This window comes from Cnephaeus nilssonii, assembly GCF_951640355.1.
Source record: "Cnephaeus nilssonii genome assembly, chromosome: Y".
Classification (NCBI taxonomy): domain Eukaryota; kingdom Metazoa; phylum Chordata; class Mammalia; order Chiroptera; family Vespertilionidae; genus Cnephaeus; species Cnephaeus nilssonii.
The window spans coordinates 2,455,264-2,470,852 of NC_137096.1; the positions used below are offsets into that span (position 1 = coordinate 2,455,264).

A 15,589-nucleotide genomic window follows, 5' to 3' on the forward strand; every position below is an offset into this window, starting at 1 on the left:
ACTTTAAAAATTCACAATTTTGCAACATAATATTTAGAGCATACTTCATGATGCTGTCATGGTAGGCTATGATATTAGCTTTCGGCTAAAACTGCAATACACTTGCTTTGGCAACCTGGGCCTTTGATCTTCCAATATGTTTCTTTTGAAACAAAAACTGCCGGTTGAGGTTGCTGATAGCAATAGTATCCAGATGAATCAGGTTGATGTGGGAGAACCCGGTGAGCACGAGGTTCTTAAGGAGCTCACAGCAGATGCCGCCCACACTGACCACCAGCACCTGGCCACAGCCTCGGCCAGCTCTCAGGGGAGCCCCCGCAACAGAGCCATGGTAGGAAGACCACAAGCCTCGAACGAGGCAGCGGCAGGAGAACTTGATAGTGATTTCAGTTTCCTCATTACTGATCCATCTATTTAGATTTTTTAATTCTTCATGATTTAATCTAGGAAGGTTATATAATTCTAGGGACTTAACCATTTCTTCTGGGTTATTGAATTTGATGGCATACAGTTTTTCATATTATTCTAGTACAATTGTTCATATATTTTTGTCTGTGGTGACTTCTCTTTCATTTCTGATTTTATTTATGTTTCTTTTCCCTTTTTTTTTCCTTAGTAAGTTTAGCCATGATTTTCAATTTTATCTATCTTTTCAAAGAACCAGCTCTTTGTTATATTAATTTTCTTGTATAGTATTTTCTCTTTTTCATTCAATTCTGCTTTAATTTTTATTATTTCCTTTCTTCTACTGACTTTGGGTTGTTTTGTTCTTCCTTTTCTAGCACTTTAAGATGTGATGTTTGGTTGTTTACTTGGGATTTCTCTTGTTTCTTGTGATAGGCCTGTAATGATATAAACTTCCCTCTTATTACTGCTTTTGCTGCATCTCAGAAGTTTTGAAAGTTGTATTGTCATTCTCATTTGTCTCTATATATCTTTTAATCTCAACTTTTATTTCTTCTTTGAACCAGTCACTTTTTAGTACTATGTTGTTTAATCCGCACATATTTGTGGATCTCTCTACTTCCTTTTCCAGTTAATTTCTAACTTCAAGGCATAGTGGTCAGGGAATATGCTTGGTATAACTTGAATCATCTTGTATTTGTCAATGGTAGTTTTGTGATCCAACATGTGCATGGAGAAGAATGTATATCTATTGTTCTGGGATAAAAGCTTCTATAAATGTCAATTATATACATTTGGTCTAGTGTTTCTTGAAGGCCGATACTGCCTTATTGATTTTTTGTTTGGTTGATCTATCTAGAGCTGTCAATGAAGTTTAAAGTCTTCAACTATAATTATGTTTTGATCTGTTTATCTCTGTAGTTCCATTTATAGCTGTTTTATATATATCAATACTCCTTGTTTGGGTGCATATATGTTAAGAATTGTGTTTTCTGATGTAGAGTTCCTTTATCATTATAAAGTATCATCTTTGTCTCTTGATAGCTTGAAATCTATTTTGTCAGATGTAAGTATGGCTACACCTGCTTTTCTGTGGATTTTTTTACTTGAAGAATGATTTTCAGTTATTTTACTTTGAATCTATCTTTGTCTTTGCACCTTAGATGTGTCTCTTATAGGCAATACATGGTTGGGTTTTGGGTTTTTTTAATCCATTCTGCTACTCTGCCACTTTATTAGTGAATTCAGACCATTTTATCTTTTGTTTTCTGCTAACTGTGCCTCCATTGGTCTTGTTCCTTTGTGTTTCTGTCTGTTGGTTATTGTTTAGTGATATTCCATGCTACTTTCCTCTGCTTCCTCTTTTTTAAAGCTATGTGTCCTGGTTTGGGGGACTTTTATGTGTAGCTACCATTTAGATGTATCAAAAATACTTGGGTGTATCATCATAACTTCTTTTCACTTGAGTTCATCTGATTCTCATACTCCTGTGCCAGTTCCCTTTTATGTTTTTGTTGTCCTAAGTTATCCCTGTTAATGCTGTAAGATTTTTGGTGATCTTACTCATAGTGTTGTGACCATATGTTGTTTCAGGTAGAATAATTTCCTTGAGTATTTACTTCAGTGAAGGTTTTCTAATGATAAAGTTTCTCAGCTTCTATATATCTCTGAATATGTTAATTTCTCCTTCATATTTAAACAATTATTATTCATGGCTGGTATTTTCTCTTTTTCAGGCATTTGAATATTCAGTTCCACTCTCTTCTGGCTTGTAGAGTTTCTGCTGAGAAGTTGGAGGAAATTTTGATGGATTTTCCTTTGTAGGTCACTGCCTTCTTTTCCGTTGCTGTTTTGAGAATTTTTTCTTTGTCATTAATTTTTTATGGTATTACCAAGTGCCTTGGAGAGGGCCTTTTTGTATTGAGATAAATAGGTGTCTGTTTGCTTCTTGGATTTGAGGATCTAGTTCTTTTCATAGGTTTGGATAGTTCTGATCCATTATTTGTTTGAATAAACTCTCTGTCCCATGCTCTGTCCTCTGCCTTGGCAATGCCTATATTTTTAATATTGCTTTTTCAAATGGAGTCAGAAAGTTTTCTCATAGAGTTCTTTTACTTTTCCTTATGCTCATGTCTTTCTCTTCTCTTTGCATCATTTCTTTATTCCTATCTTCTATACTGTTAATTCTCCATTTGGTTGGCTCTGGTTTCTATGGTCAGTAGTTTATTCTTAATCTCCTTAGTTTCATGCTTCATTTCCAGGATTTCTGATTGATTTTTTTTGTTAAGTTTTGATCTCTGTGGTAAAGTACTTCTTTTGTTCATTGATTTGTTTTGAGTTGCCTATCGATATTTTCCCGAATCTTGAGTATTTTCAAAACTGCAATCTTGAAATCTGTCACTTACATCATATATTTTTATGTTTTCCAGCTTGCTTTCTAAGAATTTTTCATTTTCTTTCTGGTCATCCTCATTAGTGTGGTTCTTCATGTATTTGCTGTCCTCCTTTGCTTATGCATTTATCTCTGAAGATAAATTTTCCAGCAGATGGCGATGAATTGCAAGATTTTTTACCTCTGTGTTCTCCCAGTATTGAACCTCCGTGGCTTCTGTAAAGAGTGGACAGCTGTGCTGCTTGGGGCTGGGGTTTGTTTTGGCCTCACCTTAATGGCCTCCATAGGGTCCCATCCAGGGGCCTGCCCTCCATAGGGTACCAAAGGAACCCCTCCTGGGCATCAGTCACAGAGGGAAGCAGGATTCTACTGCATCAGCTGTTAGTATACACGACTCCAAGGGCAACAGGAGGCGAGTTTTGCGAGTCCAAGTGGCAGCAGGGCTCTGTAGTTTTTGTTTCTTTGTCTGAAAGACTACCGTGGACTCAACAGCTCACATGGCAGAACCCCATGTCTATCAGGCATCTGCTAACTCAGAAGCTTGCCCTACAGGACTTCCTTATTACTCCCCCTCCTCCAATACCTCCAGCTGCTCTCTGTTCCTCCAAGCGGAAGGAAGCTCCTTTCACTGGCTTTCTCCCCTCTCCTGGCCTTCTGAGCCTCAAGTGCCTGACTGCAGGGCGGGTTCTGCCAGCCATCTGTGCTTACCTCCCTGTTTATCTCTGGTTGCCCACCTTTAGATGTTTCATTGTACAGGTCTCTCAGGCATATGTTTCTGTTGAGCAGGGATCTGTTTGTTGAGTTATAGTTGGTTAATTTGTTAATATGAGGGGGAGAGGACAAGGACCTCTCTCACATTGTTGCCATTCCTCTGACACCATTCACATAAACACTTGAATTTCTTCAAGCTTGTATTCAAAATACTTTCTTAAAAAAAAACCTGCAAAAGAAAGGGAGGATAGGGGATTAAGCTGTGGAGACTTGAGCATGTTTTCAGATAAACATTACAGCTCAAGTAGCAAAAGTACCTTTGAACAAAATAAGGTACTTTTTGGAAGAGTGAATGGGAAAATTTAAAGATTAAGGGATAAGAGATTGAAAGTTTATTTATCCGGAATCCTCATTTTTCTCAGTCATATTATAGCAGGTATGGCCATCTCTTGAGAAAGAAGGTCTAAGGAGAGGATTTACTTAGAGACATGTAAAAGATTTTTTCAAAACTGGATAATGAAAGTGAACCCAGTTGTAGGAACAATATTCAATTCATCTGAAATTGGAATTTGCAGAAGAGCATTCTCACTTGAAAAGGCAACTAAGAGAGGATGTTTACAGTGTTGGTAATATGAATTGTGTTTATGCAAAACATACATTTACAGTGGATATGGCCTAAGGATAACATCTTAACAGTGGTACTGAATGAAGAGCAAATAGTTGAGCTTTTACTATCTACCTAACACTTGAAATTTAGTTATATATAAGTTTTTTACTCGTAATAAGACAGTTAACTTTTTTTTTTTTCAGATTAACCAAGTTACTCACAATCAAGCAGTGGTGCTACAAAATGCCCTTCAGAGCATTCCTAATCCATCATCTGAGTGCATGCTTAGAAATGTATCAATACGTCTTGCTCAACAAATATCCAGTGAGGTTAGTATTTAACTATGAAAGCTCTGAGATCTTGAATGTTGCATTTATTACTTTGATCCAGTCTCTACTTACTCATAAATAAAGAATATCACAATTTCAGGTTAAATGTTCTGAGACCATTTCACTTTAACTCTTATTTTAGCTAAAGTTTCATAAAGTTGTATGCAGTGTTATCTGCTAATATTTGAGAAAATCAATCGGGAGCTGAAAACCAGAATTACAGGCTTTATTAGGAGACCTGCCGGGCTGTCTCACAAGGGGAGAACAGCAATACATGCAGAGGTGGAACACGCCTTTTGAGGGGAGGAATGGGAAGGAATGGGGGCTTAGTGTACTCGGCATGCGCTAATTAGTGGCTTAATGTATGGTCCATATAAGGTACATAGTCACTCAGGTACTTAGGGACAAGGGCTTAGGGCAGTAGTCGGCAAACTCATTAGTCAACAGAGCCAAATATCAACAGTACAACGATTGAAATTTCTTTTGACAGCCAAATTTTTTAAACTTCTTATACACTTCTTCAAAATAGACTCGTCCAGGCCGTAGTATTTTGTGGAAGAGCCACCCTCAAGGGGCCAAAGAGCCGCATGAGACTCGCGAGCCCCAGTTTGCTGACCACGGGCTTAGGGTATTTGGCAGGTGTTGATTGGGGGTTCAATATATAGTCCATATAAGGTGCCTGGTTAGGTACTCAGGTATGTGCAGGCCTCAGCTTACGTCATTACTCAGCCCACCAGTTGGGGGAAGGGAGGATCTATCAATATTAGTACTTTAAAAAGTACTTTTAAAAACTTATAAACAGGCTTTTGAAGGCATTTGCTCTTCATTTGCTCTTGATTTGCATAAGCTAAATCAAAATAAAGAATTCAGTGAATAATGACAGTTATTTAAGCTATGCATGATGTTCTGAGCAAATAGCATTTCCATTAGCCCCTGAAAGTTTTCTGCTCCTTATTCCAGGCAATCTTTTATCTGCTTTTGTCACTGTACAGTCATACTTTCATAAATTTTATATAAATCGTACAGTAAAACATCAGTATAATAGACTAGTTTGGGTGAGGAGATGTCCTTTAAAACAGAAAGTCTTTGTAATAGATTTTCTAAATGCATATGTTAAAAAATTGACAAATTAGTTTGTTTTTACTTGTGTAATTAAAATTAATAATGTTTAATTTTACACAAAATTTTCATATCACTATAATTTTAAGTTTATACTGAATAGGTGTAGTAAATGCATGCATTCACCAGTTATCTTGAGTAAACTAATGCACACAGCTGAGTCACATGGCTTAGCACAGTTTGGAACATACCTCCCTCCCGCCACACACGTTAAAACTTCGAAAAGTTGCTCCACGAAAAAACAGAACCAGTTACTGCTTGAGGTGTGATGTGATTACCTGCTAATCATTCCTTGAATATTATTTATAACTGGTAACTCTTGGACTTAAATATATAGACTATAGATGTAGATATGTAATATTTATTTATTTTTCCAACATATGGCCTACTTGGTGAAACTAATAGTGAAATAATAACAAAACGTAACCTTTTAATTATAAGCAAATCTTGGTTAAAATCATTCTTAATTTGACTGGTTGTTAATTTTCATATGTGACATACAGACCGGAAATACTGTTCATTAGATATGAGTCCATTAAATTGAGGTCCACAAAATCGAGGGTTTATTGTATTGTGTACTGTTTAGTATCTAGATTATATAAATCAGCATGATTTGTAAACTGTTATTTTATATATTTGTAGTTTATTCCATTTTTAAAATTTAATTCTTTATTGTTTAAAGTATTAAATATGTCTTCTTTTTCCCCCATTGAACTGTCCCCAGTTGTCTCTCTTCCCCCTAACCCCCGCCACCCTCCCAGCACATGCCCTCACCCCTCCTACTGTCTGTTGTCCATGGGTTATGCTTATTTGCATGCATACAAGTCCTTCGGTTGATCTCTTAGGTCTCCCCCAATCCTCCCACCCCCCACCTTCCCTCTGAGATTAGATGGTCAGTTCAATGCTTCTGTGTCTCTGGATCTATTCTTTTTCATCAGTTTTTGTTGTTCATTATATTCCACAAATGAGTGAGATCATGTGATATTTATCTCTCTCTGAATGGCTTATTTCGCTCAGCATAATGCTCTCCAGTTCCATCCATGCTGTTGCAAATGGTAAGAGTTCCTTCCTTCCTTTTTTTTTTTTAAATATATTTTATTGATTTTTTACAGAGAGGAAGAGAGAGGGATAGAGAGCCTGAAACATCGATGAGAGAGAATCATCGATCAGCTGCCTCTTGCACACCCCTTACTGGGGATGTGCCTGCAACCAAGGTACATGCCCTTGACCAGAATCGAACCTGGGACCCTTCAGTCCGCAGGCCGACGCTCTATCCACTGAGCCAAACCGGTTTTGGCAAGAGTTCCTTCCTTTTGACAGCAGTGTAGTATTCCATTGTGTAGATGTACCACAGTTTTTTAATCCATTCATCTGCTGATGGGCACTTAGGCTGTTTCCAAATGTTAGCTATGGTAAATTGTGCTGCTATGAACATAGGGTTGCATACATTCTTTCTGATTGGCATTTCTGGTTACTTGGGATATATTCCCAGAAGTGGGATTACTGGGTCAAATGGGAGTTCCATTTTTAATTTTTTGAGGAAACTCCATACTGTTTTCCACAGTAGCTGCACAGTCTGCATTCCTTTTTCTCCACATCCTCCCCACCACTTATTGTTTGTTGATGATAGCCATTCTAACAGGTGTGTGAAATGGTACCTCATTGTCATTTTGATTTCCATCTCTTGGATGATTAGTGACTTTGAGCATGTCTCTTGGCCTTCTGTATGTCCTCTTTCAATAGGGGTCTATTTAGGTCCTTTGCCCATTATTTTATTAGATTATCTTCCTTTTGTTAAGTTGTATGAGTTCTCTATAAATTTTGGAGATTAAAACCTTACTGGATACAACATTGGCCAATATGTTTTCCCATGCAGTGGGCTCTCTTGTTTTGTTGATGCTTTCCTTTGCTGTGCAGAAGCTTTTTATTTTGATGTAGTCCCATTTGTTTATTTTCTCCTTAGGTTCCATTGTCTTAGGAGCTGTATTGGTAAAGATATTGCTACGACATATGTCTGACATTTTGCTACCTGTGGATTCTTCTAAGATTTTTATGGTTTCCCATCTTACATTTAAATCCATTATCCATTCTTAGTTTATTTTTGTGAATGGTGTAAGTTGGAGGTCTAGTTTCATTTATTTTGCATGTATTAGTCCAATTTCCCAACACCATTTATTGAATAGACTGTCTTGACTCCATTGTATACTCTTTCCTTCTTTGTCAAATATTAATTGAGCATAGTGGTTTGAGTCGATTTCTGGGTTCTCGGTTTTATTCCATTGGTCTATATGTCTGTTCTTGTGCCAGTAACAGGCTGTTTTGAGAACAGTGGCTTTGTAAATATAGTTTGATTTCTGGTATTGTGACCCCTCCAACTCTGTTCTTCTTTCTCAATACTGCTGTGGCTATTTTGGGTCTTTTTTTCTTCCATATGAATTTTTGAAGAGTTTCTTCTAGTCTGTGAAATATGCCTTTGGTATTTTAATGGGAATTACATTAAATCTGTAGATTGCTTGGGGTAGTATGGACATTTTAATGATTTTGATTCTACCGATCCATGAACATGGCGTATTCTTCCATTTGTTTATATCTTCCTCTATCTTTTTTTTCACCATCCTGTAGTTTTCCGAGTACGGGTCTTTTACCTCCTTATAGTTAAATATATTCCTAGGTATCTTAATTTTTTTGTTGCAATGGTAAATTGAATTGTTTTGTTTTTTAGATTGTCTTTCTGTGAGTTTATTGTTGGTGTATAAAAAAGCTATAGATTTTTAGATGTTAATTTCATATCCTGCTCTATTGCCAAATTCATTCATTAAACCTAGTAGTTTTTTGATCGTCTTTAAGGTTTTCTATGTACAATATCATGTCATCTATGAATAATGACAGTTTTACTTCTTTTCCAATTTGGATGCCTTTTGTTTCTTCATCTTGTCTGGTCACTATGGCTAGCACTATGTTGAACAGGAGTGGTGATTGTGGGCATCCCTGTCTTGTTCCTGTTCTTAATGGAAATAGTTTTAGTTTTTGCCCATTGAGTATGATGATGGCTGTAGGTTTGTCATATATGGCTTTTATTATGTTGAGGTCTGATTCCTCTATTCCCACTTTGCTGAGAGTTTTTATCAAGAAAGGGTGTTGGGCCCTAACCGGTTTGGTTCAGTGGCTAGAGCATCAAGCCTGTGGACAGAAGGGTCCCAGGTTTGATTCCAGGCAAGGGCATGTTCCTTTGTTGCGGGCACATCTCCAGTAGGGGGTGTGCAAGAGGCAGCTGATCATCTCATTGATGTTTCTAACTCTATGCCTCTCCCTTCCTCTCTGTAAATAATCAATAAAATATATTTTTTTAAAAGAAAGGGTGTTGGATTTTGTCAAATGCTTTTCTGCATTAATTGATAAGATTATGTGATTTTTGTCCTTCAATTTGTTTATGTAATGTATCACGTTTATTGATTTGCAGATATTGTACCAGCCTTATATTCCCGAAATAAATCCCCCTTGGTCATGGTGTATTATCTTTCTAATGTAATGCTGGATCCAATTTGCTAGAATTTTGTTGAGGATTTTCACATCGATATTAATCAGGGATATTGGCCTTTCTTTATAGTGTCTTTATCTGGTTTTGGGATTAGGGTAATGCTGGCTTCATTGAAAGAACTTGGAAGTGTTCCTTCCTCTTGAATTTTTTGGAATAGTCTGAGGAGGATAGGTTTTAGTTCTTCTTTGAATGGTTGGTAGAACTCCCCTGTAAAACCCTCAGATCAGGGCTTTTGATTGCTGGAAGTATTTTTTTATTACTGCTTTAATTTCATCAGTAGTTATCAGCCTATTCAGGTTTGTGGTTTTTTTTATTTGTCCTTATTGAGTTTTGGAAGATTGTATTTTTTAGGAATATATCCATTTTGTCTAGGTTGTCCAGTTGGTTGGAGTAGAATTGTTTGTAGTATTTTTTACAATCTTTTGTATGTCTTGGTGTCAGTTGTTACTTCACCTCTTTTATTTCTGATTTTGTTTGTTTGGGTCCTCTCTCTTTGTTTCTTGGTGAGCCTGGTTAGAGGTTCATCATGTAGTTTATTCCATTTTCAAGAAATTACATTTTGTAGGCCATCCTGCATATTACAAGTTTTTGACCATTGGGAGTAGAGCAATTACGAAACTCTCATAAGAAATATTATAGAGCAAGAATAGACATTGATCTGAAGTACACCAATCTGTCTGGGATAAATGTGTTTTTTGCTTCATCTAAATATATAAAAGCCTAAGTGATTGAATGACCAGTTGACCGGTCACTATGATGCGCACTGACTACCAGGGGACAGATGCTCAACGCAGGAGCGGCAGGCAGGAGTGGCAGGCAGTGCTGGGCTGCTGGTTTCAGCCCAATCCCTGCAGGCTATGCTGAGGGACTCCAGCGGTGCACGAATCCATGCACTGGGCCTCTAGTCTACATATATTGGACTTGGTTAGAAGATACAAAAAAGGGGATGGGGATCAAATCTACTTTGGATTTTAAAAATGTGAAGAATTTTCACTCTATTTACAGTCATTTCTATTATTATTTATTTTATTTTTTTGCAAAGACAAACCTTTTCTTTGGATTATTTCACTTTATAATTACTTTCTTTCAGGCTTCAAGACATATACCTGATACTTGTGTAATTATAGCTATACAAAAAATCATCTGGGCATCAGGATGTGGGGCATTAGAGCTAGTATATAGCCCAAATGAAGAAATCACTAAAATTTATGAAATGGTAAGAATTATTACAAAGCAATATTCCTTTTATGTAAATGGTAATATATCTGACTAAATTTTCATCATGTCTGCCTCTTTAAAGCCCAAGACCCCTTTACCTAATGGCTTAAAATAAACTTCCAATAATAAGGTGAGAATAAATATACTTCAGTTTTGAAAATAAAACAGTTCAGTAGCTCACTGTAAGGCAGTCATTTTCTAAAACTTATTTTTTAAAACTTCTTATTGGATTGAGTATAGTTGTGCTGTAATGAATTTGGTTTTCCCAATTCTCCTTAATTATTCCTCTTTAATATTTTATCTTCTAACTCTTGATAACAGTAATTGTGGAATCATGACATTGAAGTATTTTACTTGATTCTTTTAGAGCACTCAAAAGCAGGAAAAATTTCTTCCACCATTTAGGTATTATTCCTAGTCTTTGTTGAAGTAAGCAAATTATGTGCAGAAATTAGGCTTTTTTTTATCTCTTTGATTTTTCTATCATATTTATTTGTTGTGGATAGTCACTTAGAAATTGGGTAATTGTACATCATTGATTTTTATAATATTTATATGATTATCTTATTTCAGACATTACCTGTACTGAGTTTTTAATGATTAAAGGCAGGTAAAAATTTACTAGATACCTACTTGAGTATATTTTAGCTTGCAAAAGTCTTTCATAGCCTTCCTGACCATTTGAATAAGAACATTGCTTTATAATAAAATAACATTTTAGATAAATCATACAATAAAGCTTATTAAAGACCCAAACTACAGTGCAATCATATTTTTTTAGAAGGGAATCGTGATTTTTGCAGAAATAACAATATTTACAACCCAGAAGATGAAGGAAATACTATTTTTTAATATTTACAGAGAATGCTCACTTAATCCTCTTTAACCCTTTGCACTCGATTGCTTTTTTCTCGATTCCTGCTACTGATGCTAACCGTGTCGAGTCACACTCGACATCCGAGTGCAAAAGGTTAAGGGTCTCAAAAGCTGCAGATAAAGAGACTGAAGATAAAGTTTCTTTACTGAATAGATAAACTTTAAATGCTAACTGGAAGGATTGTGAGTTTTTAAAACTGTATGATTTTTATTATAATTTTATAGACCACCAATGCAAGCAATGAGCCAGACATGGAAGATGAACAGGTTTGCTGTGAAGCTTTAGAAGTGATGACATTATGTTTTGCTCTAATTCCGACAGCCTTGGATAATCTTAGTAAAGAAAAGTACTGGCAGACATTTATCGTTGATTTAATATTGCACTGTCCCAGCAAGTAAGTGATTTTTTTAAAATTGGAATGAAAGCTGACCTTATTTTTAAGTAGATATGAATTAATTTTTATATGAATGTATTTCAAAAATTAAATAAGGAAATTTTTTTCCTTGTCTACATTAGAATTCTGAGTTTAGAAAACTTATGTTTAACATGTTTTATTAAACCAAAGATTAATTTTAATCTCTGCAAAATGCCAATGTTGGTCTTTTTTATTAGTTTTTTTAGTGTGTTGGGAATACACACACATTTATCGTATATAATAAAAGCCTAATATGCTAAGTGTCCAGTCTTCAGGTTAGCCGTTCAACCATCCTATCTAATAAAAGTAATATGCAAATTGACCCTAACTTCGCTACACCCACAAGCCACGCCCACAAGCCAATCAGAGCGAGTATGCAAATTAACCCAATTAAGATGGCTACAGCCATGGAGAAAGTAGGAGGGAGGCTTGGGTTTCCAAGGCGATAGAAGAAGGCAAGCTTTCCGCCTGCCCTGGCCGACCTAAGCCTCTACTCAAGGCTACAGAGTTTCAATTATAGAAGGTAAACAAATCCAAACAGAAATGGCTGCCGGCCACGGAGCGAGCAGGAGGCTTGGCTCCGCTCCAGGATACAAAGTTTCAATTGTAGAAGGTAAATAAATTCCAGATACCAGGGCCTCCGCTTGGGTCGCCAGGGGGCGTGGCTGGCCTGCAAACCACCACAGGCCCCTCGATCAGGCCGCCCCATGCCCCAAGGGAACCCCACCCTGATCCAGGACACCCTTCAGGGCAAACCAGCTGGCCCCCACCCGTGCACCGGGCCTCTAGTCCTCTCTAATAAAAGAGTAATATGCAGATTGACCATCACTCCAACACACAATATAGCTGCCCCTATGTGGTCAAAGATCCTGCCCCCATGTGGACACAAGATGGCCACCACAAGATGGCCAGCAGGGGAGGGCAGTTGGGAGGCACCAGGCCTGCAAGGGATGGCAGTTGGAGGTGATCAACCCTGCAGGGGAGGGCAGTTAGGGGTGACCCGGCCGGCAGAGGAGGGAAGTTGGGGGCAAACAGACTGGCAGGGGAGCAGTTAGACATCAATCAGGCTGGCAGGGGAGTGGTTAGGGCATGATCGGGCTGGCAGGCAGAAGCGGTTAGGGCAATCAGGAAGGCAGGCAGGCGAGCAGTTGGGAGCCAGCAGTCCTGGATTGTGAGAGGGATGTCCAAATGCCCGTTTAGGCCCCATCCCAGTGGGATCGGGCCTAAACGGGCATTTGGACATCCCTTGAGGGGTCCCAGATTGGAGAGGGTGCAGGCTGGGCTGAGGGACACCCCCCCGCCCCCATGCACGAATTTCGTGCACCAGGCCTCTAGTTCAGAGCATAATATGCTAATGATATGCTAAGGCTGCTCAACTCCTCGCTATGATGTGCACTGACCACCAGGTGGCAGGCACTCCAACCTGTAGGGGTCCAGCCGATCAGGACTGAGCGAGACAGGCCAGACACCCTGGAGCCCTCCCACGGTCCCTCCCAGGCTGGCCAACCTCCTGCGTCCCTCCCCAGCCCCGATTGTGCACCCATGGGGTCCCTCGGCCTGGCCTGCACCCTCTCGCAATCCGGGACCCCCTCGGGGGATGTTGAAGAGCCGGTTTCGGCCTGATCCCGAAGGCCAGGCCGAGGGACCCAACTGGTACACAAATTTGTGCATGGGGCCCCGTGTGTGTGTGTGTGTGTGTGTGTGTGTGTGTGTGTGTGTGTGTGTGTGTCTTACCTAATAATAGACAAACATGTAAATTGACTGTACCTCTGCTACGCCCACAGCCAATCAGAGTGAGTATTCAAATTAACCCAACAAAGATGGCCGATTAATTTGCATATACAGGCACAGATTGGCTAGGAGGGGCAGGACGCCTGCTGTGAGGGGGAGCGGGGGCTGCAGAGGGAGCTACAGGAGCGGTGCTTCGGTCAGAAGCGAGGACTTGCCGGCGCCTGAGCGGCCGGGGAGCAGGGACTTGCCAGCTCCCAGGCAGCTGGGAATGAAGCCAGGGGAAGGAAGGCCTATCCTTGTATGAATATCATGCAACAGGCCTCTAGTATATATATAAATTTGCATGTATATTGTGTATGTGTATACATATAGGGTGTCCCAAAAAAATGTGTACACATCCTATATATAAACACACACACACTTTTTTACATTGTGGTAAAATATATACAGTCCTCTTTTCTTTGTGTAGCATATATGCTAAGACCCCCAGTGGATGCGTTAAACCCCTGACAGTTCTAAGTCCTATATATGCTGTTATTTCTATACATATACTAGAGTCCCAATGCACGAAATTCATGCAATGGCCTTGACCCCAGCCCCCACCCACCGCCGTCGAGGTCAGGGACCTCTCCTGCCTCTCCTTCAGCCCGCACCCACTGCAGCATTGTCCAGAAGGAAGGACATCCAGTCTAATTAGCATATTACGCTTTTATTACTATAGATACTTATGGTAGCATTTAATTTACAAAATAACAACAACTGGTAATAAAATAAAACAATTACAACAATATAAAAGTTATGTCAATCTATTTGATCTGGTAATTATGACAGCTACTAATTGACTAAAGGGTAACGTGTATACACTGTGGAAATGCTGGGCAAACGTGAAGTAGCATGGTGCAACATTTTATCACACCACTCAACATGAAATTTAAAACTTAATGAATTGTGTATTTCTGGAAATTTTACTTATTAATAGACTGTGGTTGACAGTGGTAAATGAAATTATAGGAAGCAAAACCGAGGATAAAGTTTGATTATAAGAAAACGTTTGATATTTTAACAACTTTTAAGTGGACAATTCAGTGGCCTTAAGAACATTTACAATGTTGTGTTGTCAGTTAAGCACTAATTCTCAATTCCCAAGCCTCCTAGCCCTTGGTTATCTCTAATCTTTATATTCTGTATCTATGAATTTGCCTTTTCTCAGTACTACATATAAATAGAATTATACAATACTAGAGGCCCAGTGCACAAATGCATGCACCAGTGGGGTCCCTCGGCAGGATCGGGCTGAAACCAGCTCTTTGACATTCCCGGAGAGGTCCTGGATTGTGAAAGGGTGCAATTCCACTGGTGCACAATTGGGGCCAGGGAGGGATGTAGGAGGTTGGCCAGCTGGAGAGGGGCCCAAGGCATGTCCGGCCAGTCTCACTCAGTCCCGATCGGCTGGACTCCAGCAGCAAGCTAACCTACCGGTCAGAGCATCTGCCCCCTGGTGGTCAGTGCATGTCATAGTGAGCAGTTGAATGGCCTTAGCATATCATTAGCAAATTATGCTTTGATTGATTGAACGAACGACCAGGCACTTAGCATATTAGGCTTTTATTATATAGGACTAGAGGCCCGATGCATGAATTCATGCACGGGTGGGGTCCCTCGGCCTGGCTGGTGATAGGGGCCAATGGGGAAAGTCTTGCCCAGTCTCAATTGGGGCTAATTGGGGCTGGCTGGATGGGGGGAGGGACCAAGGGAGGTTGACTGTGGGAGCACACTGACCGCCAGGGGGAAGCTCCTGCTTTAGCACCTGCCCCCTGGTGGTCAGTGCACATCATAGCGACCAGTTGACTGGCCATTCAGTCGACCCGTCATAATGGTTGCTTAGGCTTTTATATACATAGATTAGTTTTGAGTATTTATATCTTGGGTGATTTCACTTAGTATAATATTCTCAAGTTCCATGCATGTTGTATCATGTTTCAGGACTCTCATTTTTAAGGCTGGATAATATTCCATTGTATGTATATATCACATTTTTATTTATGCATTTATTGGTTGATAGAAAACTCCAAATCACTTTGGACTATTGTGATTAGTGCTATTTTGATTTTTGCTATGAACACAGATATTTGAGTCCCCATTCTCAGTTCTCTTAGGTATAATACCTTGACATGAATATGCTAAATCTCCTGGTAATTCTCTGTTTAATGTTATAAGGACTCAACAAACTGAGTTACATAGTGACTT

The 15,589-nt window shown here is 39.0% G+C and overlaps 1 protein-coding gene across 17 annotated transcripts in view; it reads left to right on the forward strand.

Moving 5' to 3' along the window:
* Positions 1 to 15,589, forward strand: part of LOC307096473 (ubiquitin carboxyl-terminal hydrolase 9X-like) — a 221,341-nt gene that overhangs the window by 138,209 nt on the left and 67,543 nt on the right. For 12 of the 17 annotated variants that reach the window (XM_079766139.1, XM_079766132.1, XM_079766133.1 and 9 more), the window contains 4 exons: positions 4,319 to 4,444; positions 6,676 to 6,777; positions 10,192 to 10,317; positions 11,421 to 11,590. In XM_079766139.1, the coding sequence (XP_079622265.1) occupies positions 4,319 to 4,444; positions 6,676 to 6,777; positions 10,192 to 10,317; positions 11,421 to 11,590 (524 nt within the window). Of the gene's footprint in view, positions 1 to 4,318; positions 4,445 to 6,675; positions 6,778 to 10,191; positions 10,318 to 11,420; positions 11,591 to 15,589 lie in introns of those variants that run through there. The other 5 variants (XR_013813295.1, XM_079766129.1, XM_079766130.1 and 2 more) reach the window with 2 other exon arrangements.